We start from the raw sequence: 27,926 nt of genomic DNA, 5'->3' as shown, positions 1-27,926 counted from the left end.
CTTCCTCCTCCGGCTCTTCACCCTCTGCCTTCCTCATCCTCTCCTCACTTCTACTTTTCCTCTCTCTGCTTTTGCTCCTCCCTCTCTTCCTCTCTCTTTTCCTTCCCCTCACTGTCCCTCTCTCTGTGTCACTATCATCATGATTTCTGATAGCACCTCTGGGTAAACTCTGAGACCCTTTATTTCTCCTCCTCCTACTCCTCCCCTTGTCCCTGGCTTCCTGAGACCTCTCTCCCCGCTCAGAGATGGGGCTTTGTAAACCTGAGCGTCCTCCTCCCTCTGAGCCTCGTCTTCGCCTGCTCCTCCCCGCTCCTTTCTCCTTCTCGAGTCCATTTGAAGACCTGCTTCTCCTCTTCTTCTTGGAGCTGTGCCCCTTCCGCCCGGTGGAGTCTACTGCAGCCAAACCCTGCTCCTTGGGGTTATGCAGCAGGGAGGGGGAGGTGATTCTGTGCTCACGGCCTGGACACGCATTACATGGAGAGAGGAGGAAAAAACAGACTGAATAAGCAGGTAAAAAGAGAGAAAGAGCAAAACCTCTGGCAGAGAGCATTATATAATGCGTTATTAAAGGATTGTGAAATCCAAAAAAGTGTTTTTGTTTTTTTGTTAATGCATTAGAACAGCTTGTGTAACAACAGCTGCTTTTTCTATTTTTGTGCAACCTTCAGATAACCCTTCAGTACAAATACAACACAAATCTGATTATCTTTTTGCTCCACAATAGTGTTATTTATGCACAATTCGCTTCGTTTAAATAATTAGGTGTTCTTACAAAATGGCCCAGCCTGTTAAGATGTAGATCTGAGGGAAACTGAATTGGGCAAGAAATCTGTATTGTATTGTTAGGTTGAAAACTAGATTATCTAATAACGAGGAGGTCAAACACAGAGGCTGTCAGGTATCTTTTACTACAGGTGAAGACAGCAGTGGAGACTGACTAGAGGAATGTAGAGAGACAGAAAATGGGAGAACTAACAGGAACCATTACCAACCGCGTATTCTCTGTCCGTCCAATGACATAGAAGCAAGGCTCGCCTAGCTTGGAGTTGGTCATACAAAGAGACAAACTGGAGAGCTCCACTGAGAGACAGAAAGAGAGATAAAAGGGAAGGAGAGGAGCAGAAAGGAGAGGAATGTTTGCAAGAAAAGGAAAACCAAGTCAGTGCCAAAGCCAGAGGGGAAAATGTGGTGTGGGAATGTTGAAAGCAAAAAAAGGATAGGATGGGTTAAAAGGTAAACACCACAAAAGAAAAAAGAAAGAATAAAAAGGTAAATATATAGGCATATTAGTTAAGGTCAGTCCCACAGGAAAAGAAGAAGAAAGTAGATAACACACCCAAGAAGATAAATGCATCACATGCAAAAGACATGAGGTTTTTTAATGTCTCATATTTTAAATCTTATATTTTCCATCCATTCCCCCGTAAACACAAGGTGGAAACATCCCTGAAATCTCCCTAAATCCCCCCACTGTGTCTCACCATAGTCAGGCACGTAGCCGTTTCCTCTCTTGAGGACCAAGTGGATGCGGTGACCTCCTCTGCGGATCTGCTCCACCGCCTGGCTGTGGGTCATCCCTGCTGTACTGTCCCCATTGATCTCCACCAGCTGATCGCTGACCTGCAGCCACACACACACAATGTTTATGTCATTACTTTAAAATAATGTGTCGTATTATCTCATTGAAATAACTGAATATTCTTTAACATAAATGTGCAACAGTAAATAAGATACAGCAGACATTTTGACTTGTCATGGCGGGAAATAGACAGGTGTTATCAATACTGTCTTTTTCCTACTATGAAATTTTAAGAGTAGGAAAAGAAATCCTACTGTATTGTGATTTCTTACTTTTATTAATTGACGTGGCTAAAATGGAAGCAATGGCTTTATGACACTGCACTACATGCTAAATACTAATGCTAACATGCCCATATGCTCACAAATACAATGTTAACATGTTGATGTTTTAGCATAGATATAATTTCACCATTTTAGTAATAATATTCACTTATGGTGCAGTCACTGTCAAATATAGTCAAACTACATCCATGCAGTCCTGATGAAGAAGATTAGTATTAATCTCTTAATAATTTTTTTTTAAACCGTAAATTTTATCGTTGGTCATTTGGTCATGAATATTTCATGTTTTGGAGAAAAACTTGCAATTTGAAACCACATTTTCAGAGATTTTCAGTGTCTCGCTTTTACTAAAAAGATAACCTAAACACACAGAAGAGCCGAATACAGGTACTTCTTTCGTATTAAGAAGTATTACATTGATCAACACTGACTTCATCAAATGACTGTTGGAAGTTTTGCTGTGAATTATTCAAAAGAAAACCTTGTGTACGACTGCACATGCTCACACATAGCAGTGGAAATAACAATATAAGATTGAGACGATGAGTAGAAAGCGTAGTATACATGTCTAATTAATTTGTGAAATGACACGGCAAACAGACTGACCTGCATTTTTACGCTCCGTGAGGCCGGCCCCCCCTCCATCAGGCCCAGGACGTAGAGGCCCATGTTGTACTCGCTGCCCCCTCTGAGGCTGAAGCCGAAGCCTGACGGGCCGCGATCCAGGTCCACACTGTAATACCTGGAGTCACGCTGGGAGACGGGTGCAGAGAGAGCAGAGAGAGGACTGAATACCATCACAGCAGGAGATAGGATGAGTCCAGTCAATTCTGTGATCATGAGGCACACGTAATTAATCATGGCGCTGCCCTCACCTTTGGACGCGACCTCTGACCCTTTCTGCTCCTGTGACTGGAGTCAAACTCAGTGGTTTCTGAAAGGCTTGAGGTATCTGAAAAAGATGATGATAGAAGTAACATTAGGAGTCCGGAACCAGGCTGTATATTTGTGTGTTTCCTACTTGTGTGCATGCTTACAGGTGCTGGGACGAGGAACAATGGTGAGGCGTAGAGTGTTTCCCGCTCGACGAAGGATCTGAGCAAGTTCCCGATGAGGCAGGGTCACCACCGGGCGTCCCTCTACTGCCTCGAGTCGATCTCCAGGCCGGATCTGACCGCTCTTGGCCGCCGGGCTGCCTCGACGTACCGTCACAAACCGGTGAGGGAGAAGTGAAGCAGCTGAAGAGAGCACAGAAAGACATCAAACAGTTAATATAACCATAAATGAGCTTGAGCTACTTGTTGAGTTGTTCAATTAAAGATGCAGTTGGAACATCCATCAAGACTCAGAACGTTCCTTTTAACTGAAGGCAGTTAGTAATAAGTGAGGTCAAATGTAAATAAATTAAAAAAGCAGGAAGATTTATGTCACCGCATGGTTTGCCAGAATTCCTTAAACAAGCCATAATTAAGCTTTGGATCGTTTTTTTGGCAGGGTTTACTTTATGAATTACTTCCCACAGAGGCCTTCCTTTACACCTCCCCCACTGTCTCCTTGAAACACTCTCCTCTCCACCTTCATCTCCCCATTTATCAACCTATCTCTCCATCCGCTGACACAACAGGAACTGTTTTTCACTGCTCAACGATTTGTCTTCTGCCTCAAGAACAAACTGTGATGGAAAACCATCTTTCCAGCAATATTTTTCTGTCCCGAATCTGTCAAACTGCACAGACTTTAGATATTTACACTTTGGTTTATACAGCGTCAGTGACTCTTACGCTCAGCTCTTCTAAAGATCCACAAACTTGCAGTCTGTCTGCATTAGTATGCCTCCAGCATACAAAACAAAAACACACGCAGCAATATTTACTTCTTTCTGCTGGTACCACAAAATGACTTTCTACTCTGTGTGGGAAAACTCTCACCGTCGTCTCCCAGCCTCTACACCTGTTAAACAAACCACATATCATCCCTAGAAGGATATCATACACAGGAGAGCCTGTGCCTAGCTGAGCTCCAGATAATGTGCAAGTGTTCCTGTCCTTTTGTTGGACTCAACTGAACTCTGAATTGAAGCAAGAGTAAAATGTGAGGAGGGAAAATTAGTTGCATGTATCAGGAACTCAATTTGTCTTATCTCCTGTGAGAAGAGATCACTCACAATTAAGCGGTGTTTGAAGTTGATGAGAAACATGTTGAGCAGCCTAAAAATAAAATTGCTTCAATTAATCTTTTGCACCAACTAAAAGTGTCTTAAAGAGTTTTTAGCGGGACCGTCTTGTCCTTATATGCTTTGACTTAAATTGACTAAATCTATCTTCTGTTCCACTTTCTGTATCCTAGTAACTCCTGATTGCTCTCTCCCTGACCCCTCTTTGAGGGTATGCTGTGCTTTGGTAACAGCTGGCCCCTCTAGAGTCTTGCCAGTGGCCTTATGTAACCCATCAGGCAGCATAAACATTTTGAGACATACAGCTGAGGTACATAGCCCTCCAAGGCTACATCCCTCAGAGGATGAAACTGGCATGTTTGAAATGCCTCATGTGGTGCCATGGAATCAAAATGACAAAAAATCTGTGGCGAAGTGTTTGTCACATTCAAATGATGATCCTGCTGAAAGGTACAGCCGATAATTCACATCTCCAATCTGGGCCTAATCTGGGTGACCCCGTCAGAAACGGCAATCAGGTCAAATCAGAGCCAAGGCAGCTTTGCGAATAGTCTTCTTATCATGCATAATACATCGGTCCAACATCCAGCAGGGGCCAAACACACACACACACACACACACACACACACACACACACACACACACACACACACACACACACACACACACACACACACACACACACACAGAACCACCACACACACATACATTGTGACTCACACGCAGAGGAATTGGGACAGATGCACACACACAGACACACGCTTAAACTACACACAGATGCATCCAAATGGACTGATTTATCTCGTAGTGCCTTTTTCCTCTGGCTCTCCATGTTCTCCTGTCCAGAGTAATCCCACTGCAGTATGCCCAGCAGTCAGCCAGCTCTGCACTGATCACTGCACAGGAGTGGGAGCAAACCCCCCCCCCCCCCCCCCCGTTCACCCGCCCCCACCCGCCCCGCCATCGTACAATCCCCCTCTGCAGCCCAGATGCATCGAGCCGGTGCAGACATCCCCACAGCAGCCTGCAGATGCCCAGTGCTGGACTACCGGAGACCGTGGAGAGCAGCGCTGATCTTAAGAGGGATTGTTAATGCAAGTAGTGTGTGTGTGCAGGATGGATAATGCTGAACTCAGCACTGCTAATACTATCGGTTAAATCCATTCCTTTTGCTGCCTGTGTAGCTCACTAATGGCTCTAATACACAGATTACCACATCATGTCGTGTGCTGCTTTAAGCCTGGCTGGGTTAAAAATATCTTAACTGCCCTTTCACGTGTTGTTGTCTCTGCAATCATCATCCAGTAAAGCTGTAAAAAAAATTAAAAAATAATAATCTGTCAAAAATAAACCACAATACATATCGATCACAGCATCATTTCAGATCAACTATCTGACATCTGGAACATGTGAGCCTGTGGATCTAACTTTCATGCAGCCGAAGTCAACATCTGACAAGCAAACTTTAGCGTGCAGCACAGAATGATATCCCCCCCCATCTCGTGCACACAGCCAAACTTGAAACACTGCACCAAACCAGTAGCCTCCCCCCTTTTCTTTAGTAAACACGAAATGAAAAGTGGAGCAAATAATTACGTTTGGACTCCTTCACAGTTTTTAAAGCGGACTGTAGTCTCTCCAGCATGGCTCTTTGATTGGCATGCGCAGACAAAAAAATAAAATAAATCCAAAATTCCTTGTCAGGTAGCTCGGAGGTGTTGAGATTCACATCTAACGGTCTCCAGGAGCTAAAAACACAGTTTTGCTGTCCCCTCTGTTGCTCCTCTGCGAGGGAAATGTTCAGCGTGGTTTTTCTCTTGAGCATTCAATAGAGCAATGGAGAGGTAGGTGGGAGGCAGAGGAAAGGAGGGAGAGAGAGATAGAGAGAGAGAGAGGGGGAGAGTTTTAATCTTTTGAAAAACCAGACTGGACGCTTTTACTGCAGAGTAAAGGGGTGTGAGAGAGAGAGAGAGAGAGAGAGAGAGAGAGAGAGAGGGACAGAGTGGGCGGGAGCCTGTGAGGGAGATAAGAACGATGGAGGGGAGACTGATGAGAGGAAGTGGAAGAGAGAGATAGGAAGAGGAAGTGATAGAGCATAAAGGCAGATATGGACAGACAGGGACCTTTTTCTGTGAAATGATAGGATTGAAAATGAAGGAGAGAATAAGGATGGAGTGGAGGTTTGAGGAGGGAGGAAGGGTCTCTGTACTGCAACCTTTATCTCCCCATGAAAACAACAACAACCGTGTGTTCCCTCGGCCCATAAAGCAAATTGAACTGCATCAAACTGGAACAGAGGGCAGCCAATGCAACACATAAGAAGGAGAGGAGGGGTAATACATCACGGGGATGCTGCGGTTAACCGGCTATTCATAAGCACTACACTAAAAGCTAATCAGGGCCGGATGTGTTCGGTTCCCAGACAGACCATAAACAAGCCTCAGCGTTCTGTCAGGTCAGAGCGGATGGAGAAACACAGAGTGAGATACAACGCTATGATACTTTCACAAAAGGTAATCTTGCTGGAGACGAGTTTAATTAAAAAGAGCACGGCTATAAATGAAAACCTGTAATTAACCTGAAAGCCTATTTAAGGAATATTTTGACATTTGGGGAAATAGGCTTATTCGCTTTCTTGCTGAGAGTTAGATAAAAAGATCAAAACCAATCACATATCTGTATAATTAATATGAAATTACGACCAGCAGCAGGTTAGCAGAGTTTAGCACAAGGAAACAGGGAAGAAACAGCTGGCCTGGCTCTGTCCAATGCTAACAAAGTCCACCTATCAGCACCTCTAAACCTCACTAATTGGCACATTGTATCTTATTAGTTTAATCAGTAAACAAACTGAAGTGTTAAAATGACATATTAGTAGTTTTATAGGGGGTCGTGTGCTGGACTATTTCTTTGACGGGAGCAGTGACTTCCTTAATTCTTGTTGTCATCGACAGGTTGCCAAACACCAAGCTTAAACTTCTACAACTACTAACAACCATCAAATATTTCACAAGTAGTGCATTTGCATTTAGTCCACAAACCGGACTCTCTGTTCACGGTAAACAGAGAGTCCGGTTTGTGGACCTCAGAATTGCGTCTATGCCCGTAGCAGATGATATGGTTGTGGTGGCAGACCGTGACATTAAACACGCACTGGGGCGGTATTGGAGTGTGAAGGGGTCGGGATGAGAGTCAATACCTCTTAGTCTCACCCTCAAACCCTCACCTATAGTCATGAGCTTGGGGTAGTGACCGAAAGAATGAGATTGCAGTTAAGCGGCAGACATCCAGAGGGAGCTCGGAGGAGAGACGCTGCTCCTTTGGGTCAAAAGGGGCCAGCTGAGGTGGTTCGGGCATCTGATTAGGATGCTTTACTGGATGCCTCCCTATAATTCTTTACAGGCTAATCCAACTGGTAAAAGGCCCTGGGATAGACAAAGAACATTCTGGAAGAATTATACTGTATATCTTGCCTTGGGGCCCCCAGGAAGAGATGGAAAATGTTTTTGGTAGGGCGGGACTCCTGGAATACCCTTCTAAGCATGCTGCACCTACGACCCAGCCCTGGAGAGCGTAAGATAATGGATGGATGGATGGATAGATGGATGGATGGATGGATGGATGGATGGATGGATGGATGGATAGCAGACCAAAAACAAACAAATGTGTAATTATGTTGCTAAAAGTGAACTCCATGATGAACCGCTTCCTGACAACAACAGGTGCCAAAACAGATTTCCTTCAACGATGCAAATAAAATCACCCTGGGGAAAAAACAATGTATAGGAAAAAAGGGTTGATGATGCATCATGACTCATCTGGTGGCTTGAGGCCAACTGGCCATGGTGACCACTTTTTAATCTGTAATCACCTAATGGTGCATCTGTCCACAAGGGCATCCCAATGAAACACGTTTCCCTGGGCAGGTAACCAAATGCTGCGTAATGCCTGTCTGACTTCTACTTCAGATCAAGATGTAGTTTTCAAGATGTCCGATATTTTAAGCATTGAACTTGATTCACATCTTGCCCAATATGAATTTGTCACTGGCTCTCACCTTTTCCATTCTCCACATCCTGAGAGGCAATGACGAAGCCAAAGCCCTCTCCTTGTTTTCTCCTCAGCTCCACATCGAACCCTCGGAGCGGCCGAGCTTGTTCACCCCCCTGCCTCTCCAGACCCGAGTCAGGCACTGTGACACCGCCCGCCTCGTCCTCCAGGCCGGTGTTGATCCAGTCCTTGGGTTCCATTGTCAGGGTCACTGGAATCGACTCCAAGAAACTGGTGCTCTGGATCAGCGAGGAGCGCATCGGGGCGGGGGAGGGAGGGTTGCTGACGGAGGTACGGGGCATAGGCAGTGCTTCTGGCAGCACAAAGGAGATGTCCGAACCAACAGGTGGAGGAGGTGGTCGGAGGAGAGGCGGGGGGAGTCTCCGAAGAGAGCCGGGGGAGATGGTTGGATGATAGATGCCTGAGAGAGAAAATAACTGTGAGATAAATTTTGAACTTTTGAACTTTGAACACATTTTTTAAGTAACTATTGGTACTAAAATATCTCTACAACAAATTTAAATAATTTACCTCCTCTGTAAATCAACAAGATGACTTCTGCCTGTTTGGTGTGTTCCTGGAGAACTGTTTGTACCTGTCAACAAACATGGAAGTATATCGTGACTCATGTTCGGATACTTTGAATATATATGACCTTTTGAGGCAGTGTTCATCTCAAAGACTGAATAAATTCATATGAAGGAAATAAGAAAAAAATGTGTCTCAAAATTATGATTATTAATTATGATACATTTTTTTGTTAAATACTGTATAGTTTTATCTCTTCAGGTCATTAAAAATTATTCAAATGAACCATCTGAGGAAAAAAACTGAAAATAAAAACACCATTAAACTGATAGCTCTCCAAAACAAGAGATTTCAAGCAGAAATTGTTTACTATGAAGCAAAAACACACTTTTTCATCCCATCAACAATGATCTGTGTTTTGTTCACATTACTTCTCATGACTTCCCTCCCATTACCTGTTCAAATCTAAGACTCTGAACATCTGCACCGTTGATTTTGACAATAGCATCCCCTGGCTGCAGGGAGTTGCACTGCTTCCTGTCCCAGACTCTTTTCACTATAGTCATCCTGCCTCCTGGACCGCCGGCTGTCACACTGAAGCCGAGTCCTTGGTCTCCTTCAGTCTGGGCCAAGGCCACTGGCACCAGCTCCCCTCCGCTGAAACTGCCCCCTGCACTGCCCACACTCATCGCCCCGGGGGAGGACACACTGCTCGGACTCGCAGTGGGGCTGGTGTTGGCATGGAAACTGTTGAAGACGTGGTGGTGGCGAGGGCTGTCAGGGGTGGGAGGAGGTCTGAGGTGTGAGGTATGCGGTCTGAAGAGGCGGGAGTGAGCGCTTTGGGGGCCACCGGGGGAGGAGGAGGGCCTCCTCGGGGACTGAGGCAGAGGGAGACGGGACCCCGACAGGGTGCAGGTGGACAGGTCACTCTCTGACGACTTGAACGTGCCGTAACGATAAGGATGAGGGGGCGTTGAGAGGGAGTTATTGTTGTGATTACGGATTATTGATGCCCTGATGAAAAAGAATGTGAGGAGACAAAATCAATAGTAAATACAGGATTTGCTTTGACACATTATTCTGCTACTGAAATGTTTTGGGTTACAACTAATAATTATTTTCACTATCAATTAATAGGCCAATCCCTCTGTTGATTAAATATTTAGTCTATAAAATGTAAAAAAATATATTAACATCTTGGAATTTTGCTTCACATCGATATATCAATTACCAATTATTTCTTTTTTCAATCTACTGCCTATACAGTATAACACTACAGATATATCAAAGATCATCAGGGATCATCTGCACATGCCACCTGCCAAATACAGATAGGTATATAGATAGGTTTCCTAATATAAAGATTTTTTTTTAATGCCATTCCTTAATTTAATATTGTCGAGGATTAAGGTTACATTTATTATTCCATATTTCTCTTGTCTAGTACAACTGACTCAGTGTTTACAATTCTAAAGTATTCTACATAAAAGTGGCAGACAGAAAATGACCTGTAGCAGGTGAGGAAAACTTAATTTCAGACCCTGTACAAGATTTATTTTTCTCCTTATTTGAATAAAAGGTGACCTGTAAAACACTATCAGACCAGAAACTGTCAGTTGTTATTGGTTAAATCTCATTTAATCTCAGAGCTACAGCCCTGGACCTCAAAGAAATCAGTCTTACTTGGAAAAACTGAATTTGAAATTGCTGGCCAATTATTATTATTTTTTTTAATTGAATACTATTCAGAATCACTTTCAAATCACTGGATTCAGCAGCTGATGGTTTTAATTAATCAATCTAAAAAAGCATTACAAATTGAATCTTCTTTGTGCTATACGTGTAGGTGTTACCTGTGTGAGCCAATGGCAGAAACAACTTCACTGTCACTCTGGCTGGCCAGCGTCGGGTCAAAAGACTGCAGCCTGGCTATACTTCTCAGTGAACGAGGAGGACGCACAGGTGGGGGAGAGGCGGCGTTGCTCGTACTGGAGCGCCTGTATAAGGGCGACTGTCTGGTAGCGAAAGACATGGCATTCCCGTTGGCGTCTAGAGTCACCCCGGGCTCCATGTAGCTCCCGTCACTGTGGTACCCGTTGTAGTTAAAGTAATTGGCGTGGGGGGTGGGTGTCGGGAGGCGAGGTAGTTGGTGAAGAGGCTGAGGCTGGGTGGTGGTGGGCGGTCGGATTGGGTCGCCGCTGTCCAGCAGCGTTGGCGGCGGCTGCTTGGGACGACCATCGGGGTTGTAGAGCATGGGATACCCTCTTCTGACCTCTACGTCCACACTGTGACCCACGGTGACCGACTTGAGCATCTCCACCACCTCTTTGTGAGACACTCCCAACACACACACGTCATTGATGTACACCAGGATGTCCGCTGATGAAGCCCAAAAGCAAAACACATGGATAGAGATATCAACACTTGTATATACTTTGCATTTTTAATCATCTGCTGCAAAATTACACATTTTCTAGTCAATCAGTTTTTAAATATTACTGCGTCAACTTTTTTGACCATTTTCATATGCTTGAGTGTGCAGATAAGTGTAGTTTGCAAATGAAACGCTGTCTGTGTGTTTTGTGTGGGTGTGGACTAATCCAACCAACTAATCCCTCTAAACCTATTAACAGATATGAACTAGATCAGCCCCTGCTGAGACAGCTTGTGCTGTGGCTTCCTAGAGTGGTAATATCTGCCTGCATGGGTTTTGGTGCGAGTGGGTGTGTGTGTGAAGTGGATGTGTACCGTTGCATATGCGTGTGTTATGATAGCTTGACTATGGTTGGCTAGCCCTGAGGATTAAGGGCTGATTGTGATATACACTTGCTGCGGGAGATCAGAAAATTCCAGAGGTATAATCCTAACGATTGGAGACAGACAACTGAAGCGATGTTAAAACACACCGCTGATAAAAAAGTATTTCGTTTTTTACTTTTTGCAAGACTCCAGAAACCATATTTACAGCTCTCAGTCTGCAGATTTGTCTTTGTGTCTGAGAATGCGTCTCTCACTGTCTGTTGATATCATCTCACACACCTGACTTACATTTCAGCTGGCTTTCTCATGCAGTGATTGTCCCTGGTTCATTGTATTTATACCTGTTTTGAGTGCTGAGGGTCCACTTGCAGTCACACTGTAGACCTGGAGGAACTCTCTTGGCCTGCTGCCCCCGACAATATTGAAACCAAACCCTCTGGAGCCCTTGGTCAAGAGTGTGTGCACAGGGAAACCCCTGAGCTCCCCGGGCTGGTCCGTGAACCCTGGTAGTAACCAAAAATATATAGAGACAGAGAGAGAGGATGAGATAATGATGACGCTTACCTCGAGCATCGTAAAAGTCTTCAAGGTTATCAAGGATTTTAAAAAGCACCTGAATAAAATCAGAAAAGGAATTGAGTGATAACAGTTTTAATCCTGTTTGTTTATACGACTAAATGGTTCGAACTGACGGGTTTTAGGAGTTAGGAGAAAGAGAGAGAGTCACAACGTTGCAAACCAATCACCAGATGGCTATAAATAGGTAGACACGCACACAAATTAAAAGTGTTTCGTGGAAAAGCAGAATGCATTACAGACTACCTTAAAATCTGCCACCTAATCCATTAGTTTGACTAAACTAAACACTGCAATCTGGGATTCTTTTTTTTACTGATTAATCTCACTTTGCATCAAAACATTTATTACATTATATATATTATAACCATTATTATTATATTTTATTTTCCGTTCTTATTCCAGCCCTATGTTTGTAAAGTGGAGCTTTTCATTTTCATTTTAAGTTTGCATAAATTCAAACACCCTGGCCATAATGGAGATTATAACACCTTCTGCTGGTGAGGGACGTGTACTGCACGTTAGTGGGACGAGCCGGAATCACAGCGCCGTAACAGATGGCTTCCTTACAGTCTGCAATCAGCCATGTCAGTCAGACATCAAAAAAGTAGATTATGTCCTCTTTTAACAGCAAATCATGTGACCAAATTATGAAATTAAGTTGCCAGTCACGTGCCATCCACGTGTCAACCCTGCCAGACACAGCAGCAAGTCTGGCTCTTTGCCAGCAGCGCCCAGCTTTAGGCCTTAATCACTTACACGTCTCCGTTCAGCTAAAAAAGCTCATTCCATCTCATTTGACTCGAACAAGCTGGCTCTGTCTGTTACTTCCGTTCCATTCTTGACAAATATCTATGCCTCATTTAGGCTGTTCAACAGTTAAATGTGTCACAAGTGTTGCAATAATTACATCCAGAAAAGAGAGAAAGAAACAAAGATGCTCACACTCATTTTTGTAGACGGTCTCCCTGCTTGAGCCTCGAGGACTCTGCCAGTTGGTCCGTTTGGGGCTGCGACTTGAAGAGACAAAGCAAAACAAAAGATTCCCTCTTCAGAAACATGATAGTGTTGGATAAAATTCGACAGCATTGGAATTTAATGCACCTAGAACAGAGATGCCTGCCACTGTCATGACAACGTTGGATAGCAGTTTTTGCTGTTTTCATAGCATATTTGAAGGAGTAGTTGTACATATTTTTGATATGCGTATTTGCTTTAGATAATAAGATTCATTAGCTTAGCTTAGAATAGACACTTCCGAGCATAACATCTAATGCTCTGTAAATAAAATGCTGTATCTTTTTGACTTTTTTTTTTAATCCATAGAAAAACTGAGGGGCAAAAACAATAAGTTACATGAATTTATGGTCTTTTGCTGCAGTGTGTTTCCCTTTCGAATAGTGTTTCCAGTCCTCTTGACCTCTGAGGTTGTGGTAAGCGCTTATGATTGAATTACAGAAGTTGGTGTGGAAACAGACTCTGATACAAAGTGTCTGGAAGCAGTGACTGTAAATCCACAGCTTGTTGTTTTTGCACTTAAGTTTTAATATGCATTAAACAAACATATAACCTCTTAAATCAGTGAGCTTTAGTGGTGCTATGTCACACCTTCAGACAGAGCCCACTGATTCCCGTTTCCAGTCTTAATGCTAACAATAGCGAACAAAGCTGTATTGATCTCCTGACCTAACTCTCTGCAGGAAAGCGAATAAGCTTGATAAGCATATTCCACCCAATGTAGAACAATTCCTCAACATTTGAGAAGAACTTAATCGATACTCACTCTATGTAGTGAGACTCTCCGGTGTCACTGAAGGCCCGCTCCCAGTGATCAGGCATCACACTTCTCACCCTGGCACCGCTTCTGCCGCCGATGATCCCGTTCTCTATAACACGACCATCCCCGCTGCTGGAGGCCCGAGGCCGCCCGGGGGACCGATGGTTGGTAGGGATGCTGCTGCTGACACCCGCAGAGCCTCCTGTAATTATAGTGACAAGAAAGAGTGATACAAATCTAGAATGAATGATTACATATTATTTAACAGATAGATGAGGTATAAATGTTTCTCCTGCTATCTGTAACTACTGCATGCTGGCAATTCTGTGTCAGGCAAAAACACCTTAGGTCAGCATCTCGCCCAGCTTCGTCCTCCCTCTAAAGAGGCTGAGTGTGTGACCATGCATGCCATAATACCAGCGAAATTAAAAAAAAATTGCCTAGGTGTCCTTGTAGCTGTCCTTCAGGTGTGCGCTCCAGCATGGATCTGAGAGATGTAGGACATAACATGGGTCGTCCTGAGTCCCGCTGTCGTCGACAAGTGCTGCCAAAACCATCCACCCACATAGTGTCACTCCAGAAGATGACTCAGCGGAGGTCAGGCTGTTGGATGGCTCTCTCAAACTCCATCCTGCCTGAATCCTAAATCCACTCCTCCAATCCCGCCTGCTGCCCTACCTGCCTGTTTGGAGCACGTCTCCAACTATCTGGATCTCTGCCTGCCTGCTTTTCTCACCTCCCACTCTGCCAGCCTCTCCCTTATCTGCTGCACCATTCTGGCTCCCTGCCTGCACCTTTTCTAACACTCAGCCTCTCTACCTGCCTCCATCACCACCCTATGTTTCTGCCTTGCTCCCTTACTCCCTTACCTTAACCATCTAATCTCATGCTCGATCCTGTTCGGCATGTGTGTTCTGGATTCTTGTTGCCTTGACTTCTCCAACTCTCCAACCCTGATGATTTTATATGCATAGATGATGTGATGAACAGTGGCGGAAAGTGCAGTTTTGAGGTACTTGTACTGTACACCAGTACATTTATCGTGCCATTAAAACAAATATTGTACTTGTTCTGGGCTTGTGATCTCTAATAAAATCATTGTAGTTGAGGCTCCTTGTCACATTTCAGATGTCTATGACTTCTTACCAGTATGCTACCATCGATAAGACATTACCTCTCCAAACATCTCGGATGGTTTTAATTGAAATAACTGTCAAGACCCACAGAGGTCAGAAGAATACATATTTCAGTAAAAGGCAAAGATTAGACAAAGTCGACAAAATGAACACAAATGTTTGAAGCAGATTGAGAATTGCTTTTTCTTCTTTCTAACCCCATTAATCATCTCACCATGACCCCCTCTCTGACCCCCTTTGGAGGGACCTGGACTACCAAGTTAGGGACCACTGGACTAAGCTATCTTCATATCAGTCACAGGGGACATTATTCTGCAAAAACTGTATTTTGCTGGTACTGTACTTCTGTACTGCTGTTGTATTGGTTCTTTAACTTGAATAAAGTATCTGAATGCGTCTTCTACCACTGATGATTAATACGCTTTTTAAGACTTCTAACATAATAAACTATGTCTGGTAAAATGACTCATCAGTCACATCTAAAATAGAAAAAGTAAAAAAGGATTTAATTCAAACTCTTTCTACTTCCTTGCCACATGACTTTCCCCACCTCCCTATGTGCACACTTGGCTATCTGCTTACCTCCTTGCCTGCTCAACCTAAGGCAGCCTGACCTTCCTTTGGAGGTGATCCAGCAATCGATGAGGCCACAGCCCCACTGAGAGTTTAGAGCATACTAATCGTGATAATGATTGATTCATTCGGGTATCAGAGACTGGAGCTATAGATAGAGGGACAATGCAGTATTTAGCTGCTGGCTACTGTGCAGGGCTTAAGAGATATGTTTTGTAACATCCATATGCCTGAAAAACAATTTTTAAAAAGGGTCCCAACCACTATGTAATACTCCATTTGATCTTTATGACCTTGCCCACCCACGCTGTCATATACACCAGCTTTAGAAATACTTGCCTGACAGGCCTGAGTCGTCCTCACTGTTCACGCCGTCCTCTGCAGCCTTCTCCAGGTTGCTGAGCGATTTGCTGCGTGTGCGGAAGTTTCTGAGCAGGTTGCGATGTTCTTGATAGGTGATGGGGGGGCTCTCTGCACTGATGTGAATGGGCCGAGGTGTGCCGTAGTAATTGCCTGAGACACAAAAGGACGGGAGAAAGGCGTCTTGAGAAAACGGCATTGCAGGTAATGAACACAGCAAACTGTACACAACATCTATTGACATTAATTAAAGGTGCTCAGTAACAGCACACAGTCGGCATTAAAATGTTACTGAGTTCCAATCTGATATGAAATAAAATGTTTTATATTCAGATATTCAGTTGCAGGGTGGGTTCAAGTCATTATGCACACGAACAAAACATACTACACGCCTGTATGTATGTGCATTATGTCTCCCCTGTGAACATCTACTGGTTATATTCTATATTTTGAGTTCTAGCCATCTGCTCCAGCTGCTAAAGAACAAATTAAATTACCTCCAACCCTCCATTTGGTGCATGGAGATCCAAATGGGTTGAGGGGAAACATTAGATTACTGAACTCCACAACAAGGTCACCAGCCGTCACTGTTTACTGCGGTTTCTGCAGGCTACTGGGCGCACAATGCTGCTGATACTCCCGATTACTTTGCTGTAGCAATGTGTCTGTCAATGTCGCATGGAAGGCAAGTGAGGATGACATTTATTGCCCCCATTAAATGCTTATAAATTATGGATGCTTTTTAATCAGAGGCAGCTTTCTGACCCTTAGGAGGGGTATATGAGTCTGCCGGGTATATGAGAGCTGAGAAACACCTAATGGCGTTCCCATGCATTAAGAGATGGCAACTGACTGTCCCACTATGAACCATGTAAACCTTATTTATAACTACTAGACCGGCTCTGCAGAAATGTAACAAAGCGTACAATCACCTCTAAAGCTCTAATTCAACTGTTAACTTGTTGCTTTAAGCATTTTTTTGCTAACTAACGATACTTTAACTGTCTAGCTATTACTTTTAGCTAATTGTGTTTATCCTTTATATTTTCGGGATTTATTCAACTGTACCACATTCTTGAATTGTTTCTGAGCATCTTAAATGGTTATAACGACAGCTGGATTAATGCCGTTTACCTTTTCTGTTATTTTCTCACATACTTGGTTGCTGTTGGATCTGCCATTTTTTTCTCTTCTGTGAAATGTTCTATTTAACCCATAATGCATTGGTCTTACAATTGTCAGTTATATGGCAGCTTTATGCAAAAGGTTAATTTAAGTCTATATCAAGTCTGACTTATAGCTATATTTAAGACAAAGTCTGGGTGAATTTTTAAGCAATTGGCCCCTTGGGTCTCCATAAGGTTAACAGACAACCAGCAGAGACTCCAAGAAGTCACTGTTCTTATCCAGGAAATAGCATGGCGCTTGGGAAACCACAACCTGACATCTTGACCTTTTATTTATGCAGTGAAACATTGATTAGGCCTGTTGAGCCTGAAAAGTGCTGGTTTAGTCAACCTCACCTTTGAACTTTCCACTCTCAAGAAGTGCTCCCAACTCCTCCAAGGAGAAGAAATCCTCAATGGAGACAAAGTTGTAGTCTACGCCTGAGATTTCCCCATCTCTAGGCTGTCTGGTTGTACCTAAGAGAGGCAGACAACAGGATATATATTATGTCATACATCTCAGCCACGAGGATAGAAATTCCGCCAACTCAAGCATGGATGACACGCCAATTAATCACAGCCTTTTCCTCTCATTGTGGGTCATGAATCTTTATTTAGTGTTTAAACAAAACCACAACTCGGCAAACTATAAATAGTACAAGCATTACAGTTTGACAAATTATACAGAGAAAGTCCAATGAAAAGTAACAACCTCATGGATCTATTATGGTTTTATCTAAAGTTAAAAACAATCTTGAAAGGAGTTAACATGCAGCGTCATTTGATGATAACAATTCGCACCTGACCTCTTTAATTACAGCATTTGGTTCTTGATGTAAAGTCACTCACAGGTCAACAGAGCATCCACCCACAAAACCAAAATTTGCCCTTTGGTATGAAGAGCATGATAATGACGGTAGACATTTACCAGGCCTCGTTTATTATGAAGGAATCAATAGGAACAGAATTAAATATTAATGAGAAAGTGAAAGTCTTAAAGTCTTTCTATCATCATTGCAATGATGGAGCACTCAGATGATCAATGTTCTGTCATCATAATTGATTCACTTAGCATTATTACAGAATTACTCAGTCTCAATTTTTGCTGTGTTTTGACCAAGATCGTCCCACCTTTATATAAAAAGTGCAGGCGTGTAGTGTGAAATATATCACATTTTTTATATGCCTCATGATGTCAAGTCTGATGGAATGATTTTAATTTGCAAATTAAACTTCAAGGCGCCCGTTCTGACCTTGAGACAAGCAATTCCTTTTTCCCCAAGACAAAATCACATCAAGCCCAAACTAAGGACAAATCTCCGCCCTTCTCCTGGAGGACCACATGTGATGTCAGTGTTGGGGTCGGCAGGAGGGAGTCACACCCAGATACCCTATAAAACCCATGATTAATGCAGCGCTGTCCTGGGAGCAGCTCTTCCAGCCACAATGACACATGCAGGACTGCACAGAGCACGTACGCAAAAACACACATAGGCCAAAAATAAAACCCACAATGAACACTCACACACACCGCAGCTAACTCACAAATGTAGACACACAAACACTAGAGAGCATGAGGCATCTCCATCAGCGTGACCTTTTCTTTCTGTAGCAAGTGAGTTTACTGTACACTATGTGTCACGATCATCCACAGAGGAAGAGGCTCTGGTCTCAATTATTTTTTGCTAGCAGTTACGTATATTTCCCCTTTGATCACAAAATCAAAGCAAAAAAGCATGATGGCAAAACGTGTCTATCAAGAATCCCAAAAAACGTATATACATATATATTGTTGCAACTAAGAAATATTGTCGTTTATCATTAATCTGTAATTTATTTTCTTCAAAAATGTGTACATTATTTGATCTATAAAATGTCAGAAAATAGTGAAAAGTGCCCATCACTATTTAGCTGGATGTTTAGCACTTTTGCATAAAAATATGACATAAGCACTTCTTAAACACTAACTAATTATCTGTAGATTGACTCACGATGAGTTTTCCTATGTTGTGCACTGTGCTTCCCAGAGAACAGACGGTTTTCTCCAGAGAAATTTGACCCTCACTTCTCGGCTCATAAGGACACTGTCTGGTGATTTGAGAGGGAATTAGAAGGGCTGATGTGATTGTGCCATCATTATAGCTCGCAACAACTCCACCTGCTGATACTGTATAATGGATTCAAACCACTTTGTGCCACGCTGCAACGACGTTCTGTTTGCACCACCAAAAAACGTGAATATTAACAAAAATTAGAGGTCTCTGTGTCTAATTAAAGATCTGATGGCATCAGACATGTGTGTAATTCTTCACCTCCCCTCAGGACACACAGTATCTCTCCAGCTGATATGGTGCGAGGCAGGGGATTCATTATCTATGCACCCTCCTAGGAAATATATATGACAGGATGGATTATTGACATCCGCCTGTCCCTGTAGGCGCCGCACACTGATCCCCAGAGAGAGAGAGGGCGAGGTAGGGAATTGAAGAGGTAATTACACAGAACTCGGTATCAACACCCAGAGAGAGCTGTCTGTCAAGATCATTGCACACAAATAGCTAACAAAGAATCCTACAGTTGAAAAGGCCACAGACGGTGCGCCTGACAACGTCAGAGCGAGCACATTAACTAAATGATGATGTTTCTTATCTCTGACTTACTCTGAAGACAATCAGAAAAGTCCTTTATGGAGGAGACAGAGAAACACAGCCAGCCTTGAATCCATGACATTGGCTCTGAATCATCCAAGGGCACATGTAGGAATGATTTGAACGATTATACAAATATGGATGGGAAAGTTCAGGAGGGTTAATTTGAGGTCTTGCACACAGAAATGATATGAATTGGGAAACAAAAAAAGAGTCGTTTTCATACTTATGTAATAGAAAGCTTCGTTATATATAATGGTTTGTTTTACTGGACTGCATATGAACACTACACATTTACCTGCTCCCCAATCGCTTCACAGTAAACATCCTCTCTGCTTCATTACGACCACAGAGCGCCATTAGACTGCAGTACGCCCCTCCTCCACTTTGGCACTAATAGTCATTCGCTTTTAATTGAATCCCCCCCCCCTCTATATTATTGATACTGTAGCCTGCATTTACTTAGTTCTGTCATTCATTTCCATTTTTATACACTGCCCTCCTGACTGAGCCTTTGTAATGATATTTAGTGCATCAGTGCCAGCTCCAATATCAGAGGACATTGTCTCATCAAACGGATTCCAGCACTGACATACTCTCTAAATAGCACAGCGGTACTGAGCCACAGTTTCAGAAGAGCAAATAGCATCTAAATCAAAAGTGAGGCCTGATCATTCTATATTTGCTTACTTAAACAGTAGTATAACATGTAAAGACTTAAACTATCCTTCGTGAGCCGTTGAGGTTGATTAATCTTTATCTCAGGTAATTTAGTTTTGATAATCGCCAAAATAACAAACAACAGCAAAGAGTCTCCTGAGACAGGAGGAACATACATATGATCCTGAAGGGGGCCACAATGAGCCACTGATGAAAACTCCTCCTCAGCATCAAGCATAGCTGCCTCCTCGATGAAAAACAACAAAAGGACCAAAAAAAAAATCTGCTCCTCTATATCTCAGAGTGGTCTGAGAATGACATGTGAAGGTTTCCAAGCTGTCTCGGGATCGAGCTGGTGTGCGTGCGTTGGTATCTGCATGAGACAACCGCATCTTACTGTGACATCTCCAGCCGATCAGAGGATTACACTACCGGAGGGCTGAGCCTGCCTTGTTGTCACTCTCACTAAAAGACAGATCTCAAAGATTGGGAAGTTGTTCCCAAAGTTTCACACCAGCAGCAGAGGAAGGCTGGACTGCTTATTGTAGTATATTACAGCATTGTGCCAATAAATACAGTGTATACACCAAACATCGACTTAATGATTTTTCTAAATTGGTATATGCCAATCCTCTTTATTCATATACTGAAACGGCTAAAAGCTCTGATATTTATTTGGGCAAATCACTCCCTGAGCAGCTGCTTGTAGATGCACGCATGCAGGGCTGAGTACTGAGAAAGCTTCATATGAGAATATACATAAAGAGATACAGTTTTATATTTTTCTGCACCATCGTGGGAGATTTGACCTGTGACTTGTTCTGTCAGCGAGTGGGTTGAGTGTCATGGTGGCAGACTGTCCCACATGACCTACTTCCAGGACTAAAGGAGAGATTAGCAACCACACTGCCACAAAAGGTTAAGACTGCGGACACTCTAGGTGGTCAGTCTCCAACGTAAAACCACCTGAACAGGATAATAAAAAAAAACAGAACAGCGCAAGTCAGAAAAATTACATCAGAGGCACAGATATTTTCAGAAAATCCCTGCACGGCTGTTATGTCCTCTAGCCCTCTCTAGTGACGTCATACTATAGAGGATTAAAGATAGCAACAGATGTACTACAACTAGCTGCCTTTGGCTGCCATTGTGCTTCAAAATGAAACTACTTGTGTAGACTACATGCCTCTTCTTTATGATACAAAATCTGTACTGATAAAAACCTGTCAAACACAATAACCATCACATTGAATACCATCTTACCACCACCCAAACAAAGTAATAGCTTGGAGCACAGGGGTGAGGATTGTAAGGGCGAGACTGCCAATAAAGGATAAACCCAGCAACAATACAGAGTGTTGCTATGGGAATGTCCAAACGGATGGCACAATCGTTATCTGTCTCACCTTAGTCTTATATCTAGGCTTCTATAAAATGTCTTTTTTTTTTCCTCATTATCAGTTCTGCTTGCATACACTAACACAAGGAAGTGTAGGAAACAGTTCTGTGGGCTTAAAAGCCAATTAACACCAAGTTATTCACATGAAGGCAACGAGATGTGTTATCAAAGAATTAATGAGGCCCGTAACTTAAAGAGTGACTTCATTATCTTTCAACCTGGACCCTATTTTCTCATGTTTTTTAGAGTGACTCATGGAGACAAACATTTTTTTAATAGATCCAGTATTGAGGAAAACTAATACTATGCAACTAATAGGGCGGCTGTAGCGTAGTGGAGAGTAAGGTAGTTCTCCAATCAGAGGGTCGGTGGTTCGATACCCGGCTTCGGCAGTCGATGTGTCCTTGGGCAAGTTGCTCCCGAAGGCTTGCCATCGGTGTGGACTGGATGTTGCATGAATGTTAGTTAGAGTCTGATGGTGGCACCTTGCACGGTAGCCTGTCATCAGTGTGTGAATGGGTGAATGATATGTAATATACTACTGATTGTAAGTCGCTTTGGATAAAAGCGTCTGCTAAATGACTGTAATGTAATAGCGCTGTTTTCTGTCACTGACAGGCTCAGATTGTAATAATACGTGTTGGACAAAATTATGGAAAGGACCGTACAGATTAATAGATTGTTGTCCTTTACTTCTAGCTTGATCTTGTCTGTTTGTTATAGTGTATTTAGCTCGGAGAAGTCTTGGGAAATCTTGCATCACATCCAAATGACCATATTTAGCTAAATATTCAGACATTGAAAATCTTTTAGATCACACTAAGCTATGGCTTCTGTTCTCCAACACTACAAACACTGACAACACCGGCACTGACACAAAAAAAAAGGAAAAGAAAAAGGTAAGAAAGATGTTTCATCAGTCAGAGGCAAAAACAAGCACTTCATAAATTGACGGTGAGGAGTTGCCCCGGGAGACAACTTTGCAGCCCATTTAGCTGCTTCTGTGGGCAGCTGGACCAATTTAAAAAATAGTTGTCCCCATTAGTCATTTTGACACACTGAGACATGGGAAAATAAGGTCCAGGTTGAAAAATACCAAAGTTACCCTTTAAGAGACATATGCCTGAAAGGAATAATATGATGAGCATGGTGAAAATGTACTTCATATTGGTCTTACGCATGAAACATACAGTATATGGGCACATGGCAGCAACAGGACGAAGATCTGCACAGGAGACTTGAAGGACGAACTGAGACACAAATTATAAAGACAAGGTATATAGAGAGAAACTGTGTAATTAAGGCAGTAAAAAAGCATGAAATTGGACTCACAAGGTACAGCGCGGAGGTAGAGGTTCTCTCGGATGACCTGCTGAAGTTGGCTGTCCACTGAGCCGGGCGTGAAACACTTGCTCAGATACAACCTGAGATCCTTACACAATGTGGAGCCTGAGGGAAGGGCAAAGATACAAGTGTGACAGGGAGAGGAAGGAGTAGAGAGAGAGAGAGAGAGGGAGAGAGCGGGGGAGACATTAAGAAATCAGCTCAGTAAGCACAAGCACTCTGATGCCGTATATTCACTCTAAGATTTGTTTGTTGCCCGTAAAATAGAGATGTGAAGTTTATTTAAATCTATATTGCTGCCAGGCTTGATTTAACGCTATCATTTTACAACCCGGGCTTTCACGTTCACACCTACTGATCTGATATCACCTCACATAGATCCTGAGAATGAATTGTGTTTCCCTGACTCCCTCATGCATATATAACAACCTGTGGGTTAATTGCTCCAGACACAACAGTGGAGGCTGTCACCAGGTCAGGCAGAGCTGCTCATCGTGGCTGAGCTTCCTCTGTCTGATCTCTCAATATCATCTCAAGTGCTTTACGGCGTCTGATGACAGGTACTTGCTGTTATGGATCGGCTGAGAGCATCTCCAGCTTGACAGACGACCAGTGCTTCCCTTCCAGGCTGCCGACCAGCTAGCCACACCCCTGTCGACCCCCCCCCCCCCACTACCACCGTCTGTTACAGCGGCTCTGCCCAGTAGCAGACTGAATTGTGTGCTATAAAAAAAACAAAAAACATCACAGCGGTATGACTTTATCATAGGAAGCAGTCATCTGCACGTGCATAGGACTCAATCTAGCCAGCTGTCTTTTAGGCGCAATGATGGGCTTTTGTTTATTAGGTTATGAAACTGCTGCTGTTGAAGAATTTTGAAGAGCAAAGTTCAGATCTCACCATCAGCTCTCTGAAACATATGGGCTACCATTAAAGCAGGTCAGGTGCCAAGGTTAAAAGGATACAGAGAAGATCTACTAGGGCGATGCTGTAACCACTGAAGGGAACTTTAAATTTGATGGACAGATCGTATTACTACTCTTTGTTTTTGTCCACAGAGCACCATTATTCGCGTTAAAACCTTTAAACTGCTGCCTGTCTCTGGGGAATGCAGCCCGGTGTCCTGTGTTTGTGAGACTGGAGCAGAGGGAGTAGTAGTAGGAGCAGGAGGAGGTGTGCGGTACAGCAACACGGCGCATCAGCTCATCCATCACTGTCCACACTACATGCAGTCAGGCTGCCCAGGGAGGGGCTCGGCCGACTTCAGAAATGATAATGGATCCACCAGCAGAGGGACCGGGAGCAAAGGTCCCCATTTACACCCCTGCGGCCAAATCAGCTATCAATCTGGCAAGCAAGGCCATCGGGAGCGGCGGTCAGGTGACACTCCGGTGACATATTGCTCCGCTCAGAGCCAACAAAGATATCCGTTACCCCGGCCTCCTGTTCTAAACATCAAGGCCTCCCGCGGGTGACAGACAACTTTATGGCCACGCTCTTGTCATGTGTCATCAGCAATTTTGACCCCTTACCCACATATTGACCGATTGCCTTGACATATCCGGACTAATTGATGAGCGCAAATCAGCATCAGAATGCTACAGGCTGCAGATCTGGCTTGTGGGAGTCAGCTGAGGGTTATTGAGTAACACTGTTATGGATGACAGCTTGGACTCCAGTGCACCAGATTGTTTGGATGTAGTCCGATGAAAAAAGAGAGCAATGGTGTGAAACATAAACAGCAACAAGTTAAAATGTCTGCAGTTTTAGGGAAAGAAAATGTAAGGCATTAGTATGGGTGATGTGTTATATCTAAATGCCATTAGCAGAAGGAGAGGCCATGCAGTCTGTCATGTTGACACCTCTCCTTGACTGTGTGCTGATTATTTCCTGAAAGAACAATACCTGGTGACACTGTTTTGATGCGGATTGGATGAGGGCAAGAGTTGAGGACGCCACGGACATCTCCTAATGTCATCCCCAATACCGGCGTTCCCCCAATCTCCAGGATGATATCGCCCACTGGGGGTCCACCTCCCGGAGCCGACGTGACAAAAGGAAACTCTCCGTAATCTGCTCCTCCACCGATGGCGATACCCAGCTCCCCCGACGAGTCCAGCAAGGGGACGAAGCAGTCCTGCACCTTGGAACGCCAGTGCAGCTTCTTCACCGCTGTCTTAGACATGGCAAACGAGCTGGAGAGGAAAAAGCAAACAGGATTGAAGGGTGAGCAGAAGGTGTGAGACGGTACAAAAAGTGTCAGTTACAAAACAAGCCAGGGGAAAGATCCTGGGACCTCAGGCAGAAGGTTGTTTTGCTGTTTTAACCTTTATCAGTTGTCGATGTCCGAGGTCTGGGGAGTAGTGGTCAGAATAAGCAAAGGTCATGAATAATTCCAGCTAAATGGGTGAGGATGTTTTCTCTGGGAGCGTGGCAGCCTGGAAAAACACAACACACGGGAACTGTGTCTTTGTTTTATGCAAACATATCACAGCAAAGTGCATGACCGTCCACCCAAAAGAAACAGAGAGACATTCCCTCATGTTGATGGCGCTCGCTGCAGGCTGACGTTATGTTTCCATGTAAACACACAACATAGGAGTTAGTGTACATTCTAGCACATCTTCAGTCACATGGGAAAAAAATATAGTGTGCGTTCTATAAAGATACGGGTAATTGAATGAACACACTCATGTTTCGACAGGTGAGCTAAGAACCTGTAGCTGCGACAAACACTGCAGTACTTTCTGTATCTACAGTGATGCATGATGCTTTCTCACAAATATAGATTGTTGTAGATTTTTCTGGACAGTGAATAATTGTCCCCGTTTGTATTCTCCAGGACAGATTCTTCTATTGTTTGCTCAATATGTTTTGCAGGGACATGTTTCCTGGGGAGCAGCTGTGTGTTCGTGTGTGTGTGGGGGGGCTGAGGATGTAGCTGACATGGTGAAGATTTGTTTGAGTCGACAGTGGCTTGACAGCTGTGATGTCCGGAGAGAGCGGACAACGTTCCTCTGACATCATCAGAGATGCGCTGTCACCTTGACACACACACACACACACACACACACACACACACACACACACACACACACACACACACACACACACACACACACACACACACACACACACAGGACAGCAGAGGTGAGGTAACATGACTGTAATGTAATGTAATGTAACAGAATCCGAAAGACAAACATAGCATGTAGATTATATGACAGAGAAAGCCCATTATCAAATGTATAGTTTAACATTTTAGGATATATGATAATTTGCCATCTCGGCGGGAGTAAGATGAAGAAGATTGATGCCACTCTAATGTCTGTCCGTTAAATGTGAAGCTGGAACCAGGAGGCTGTTAGCTTAGCTTAGCATAAAGACTGGAAACAGGGAGAAACATGGAGTTATGTCCCAGACGTTAGACCGATTTATTGGCCAGCCCAATATATCACCCGATACAAGCTTATTGCAGATATACTGTAATGGTGTATATGTTGGTCAATATTTAACAATTTACTGAAGTGAAGAAAAGCCAACTAGAGCTGAGGTCATTTTAAGACAGTATCACCATCAAATTTGGTGACCACAGAGAACTGACTGTTTTGAACTGTAAAATTTCCCGCTGTGTTTTTACGTTTGTTACAAACTAATTGTTTAATTTATACACAAAAAGTCCCTGTTGGCTGATATATCATAATCAAGATTTTTTATCTTCCGAATCTAAAGATTTTTTATGTTTACACTTTGGTTGTATATTATAAACAAACAAGACATATCATATTTATCAGTGAGCTTCCTGGTAGTTGGATTTTATCCTTGGGCAGAGCCAGGCTAGAGGTTTCACTCCTGCCATCCCTCTTTATGCTAAGCCAACCATCTCCTGGCTGTATCTTCATATCCAAAGATCAGGTATGAAAGTGGTATTGATCTTCTCATCTAAATCTCATTAAGAATGTCAACTATTCCTTTAAACTACCTTTGGAGCACCTACACTGATACAAATTTGCTTGAAAGCATTATTGGTCAGGAGATTAGCAATTACCCATCACTTCACCAAGATCCAATCCTCTTAACAACTGTGTGACCATGACGACCCTCGGCAGGTTGGGGATAAAACGCCCAAGGCTTCCCTGAATGCAACACCAAACCCAGCCTTAGCAGGGGCACCCTGGGTCCTTTGGTCCAGCCGGTCTAATGAGACTCCTTTAAAAGAGTGAGAGAAGGACAGGATATAATAACTAATCCTTTCCACTGCACTGGTCATTCAACTGGCAGATCCTCTTTGTCCAGCCTCTCTCCTACTGTTGGACTAAAAGACGGGGGTCCCTGGTGGCTTTTTTATATACAGAGACGGACAAATGGGGGAGAAGAAAGTCGGGAGTAGAGAGAGATTAGAAGAGAAAAAGCAGAAGTAGGGTGGGAATGAAATATGTAACCTAGATGGATTGTTTTTGCCACATAGCTGAGAGTAATGGGAGAAAAAAGGGAAGCACAGAGGTCGGATAGAGATAGAGAGGCGCCACACAGCCTGAGGTTGGCATAGGACTCACTTGTTTGACCTTGCAGGACTTTCAGCCGGGGCAACAGTCAGATTTTGGGACACGGTTGAGCTGGTTCACCAAGAACCCCACAACGCACAACTTGCATGTCAGTCTTGTTACAAAGCCTGTCTCAGTTGTTCCAGCACATTTGAATAAAATACAATTTAACAAGTAGTGCTGTTTACGCCGCCAAATTATGCTTATCACTTCATCCATGCTAAAACGTGCCCCCAGTCCCTCTTTCTCTCTTCCCCACTGTGAAACCTTCTGCGGCTACACTGTCGACCTGCTTCTCCAAAGCCGGCCAGCCATCCACCAACACAGAAAACACAATAATACAGCTCGCATTGACTGTGTCGTGAGAA

At 43.5% G+C, this 27,926-nt stretch overlaps 1 protein-coding gene across 1 annotated transcript in view; it reads right to left on the bottom strand.

Annotated features, from left to right (window-relative positions):
- Window positions 1-390: 390 nt before the first annotated feature.
- The window catches only part of LOC129100354 (membrane-associated guanylate kinase, WW and PDZ domain-containing protein 2), a 34,522-nt gene continuing 6,986 nt past the window's right edge, over window positions 391-27,926 (bottom strand). Inside the window, exons 2-18 of the mRNA XM_054609961.1 lie at window positions 24,920-25,209; window positions 23,002-23,118; window positions 17,320-17,439; window positions 15,776-15,949; window positions 13,734-13,929; window positions 12,896-12,966; window positions 11,716-11,877; window positions 10,468-10,993; window positions 9,070-9,628; window positions 8,618-8,681; window positions 8,094-8,507; window positions 2,901-3,101; window positions 2,739-2,815; window positions 2,470-2,616; window positions 1,482-1,620; window positions 977-1,080; window positions 391-459 (exon numbers count right to left, since the gene is read on the bottom strand). Coding sequence (XP_054465936.1) covers window positions 391-459; window positions 977-1,080; window positions 1,482-1,620; window positions 2,470-2,616; window positions 2,739-2,815; window positions 2,901-3,101; window positions 8,094-8,507; window positions 8,618-8,681; window positions 9,070-9,628; window positions 10,468-10,993; window positions 11,716-11,877; window positions 12,896-12,966; window positions 13,734-13,929; window positions 15,776-15,949; window positions 17,320-17,439; window positions 23,002-23,118; window positions 24,920-25,209 — 3,430 coding nt within the window. The remainder of the gene's footprint in view (window positions 460-976; window positions 1,081-1,481; window positions 1,621-2,469; window positions 2,617-2,738; window positions 2,816-2,900; window positions 3,102-8,093; window positions 8,508-8,617; window positions 8,682-9,069; window positions 9,629-10,467; window positions 10,994-11,715; window positions 11,878-12,895; window positions 12,967-13,733; window positions 13,930-15,775; window positions 15,950-17,319; window positions 17,440-23,001; window positions 23,119-24,919; window positions 25,210-27,926) is intronic.

This window comes from Anoplopoma fimbria, chromosome 12, assembly GCF_027596085.1.
Source record: "Anoplopoma fimbria isolate UVic2021 breed Golden Eagle Sablefish chromosome 12, Afim_UVic_2022, whole genome shotgun sequence".
NCBI classification, from domain to species: domain Eukaryota; kingdom Metazoa; phylum Chordata; class Actinopteri; order Perciformes; family Anoplopomatidae; genus Anoplopoma; species Anoplopoma fimbria.
Note: the sequence above shows the minus strand (reverse complement) of the source record. Positions and strands in the feature narration are given on the sequence as shown.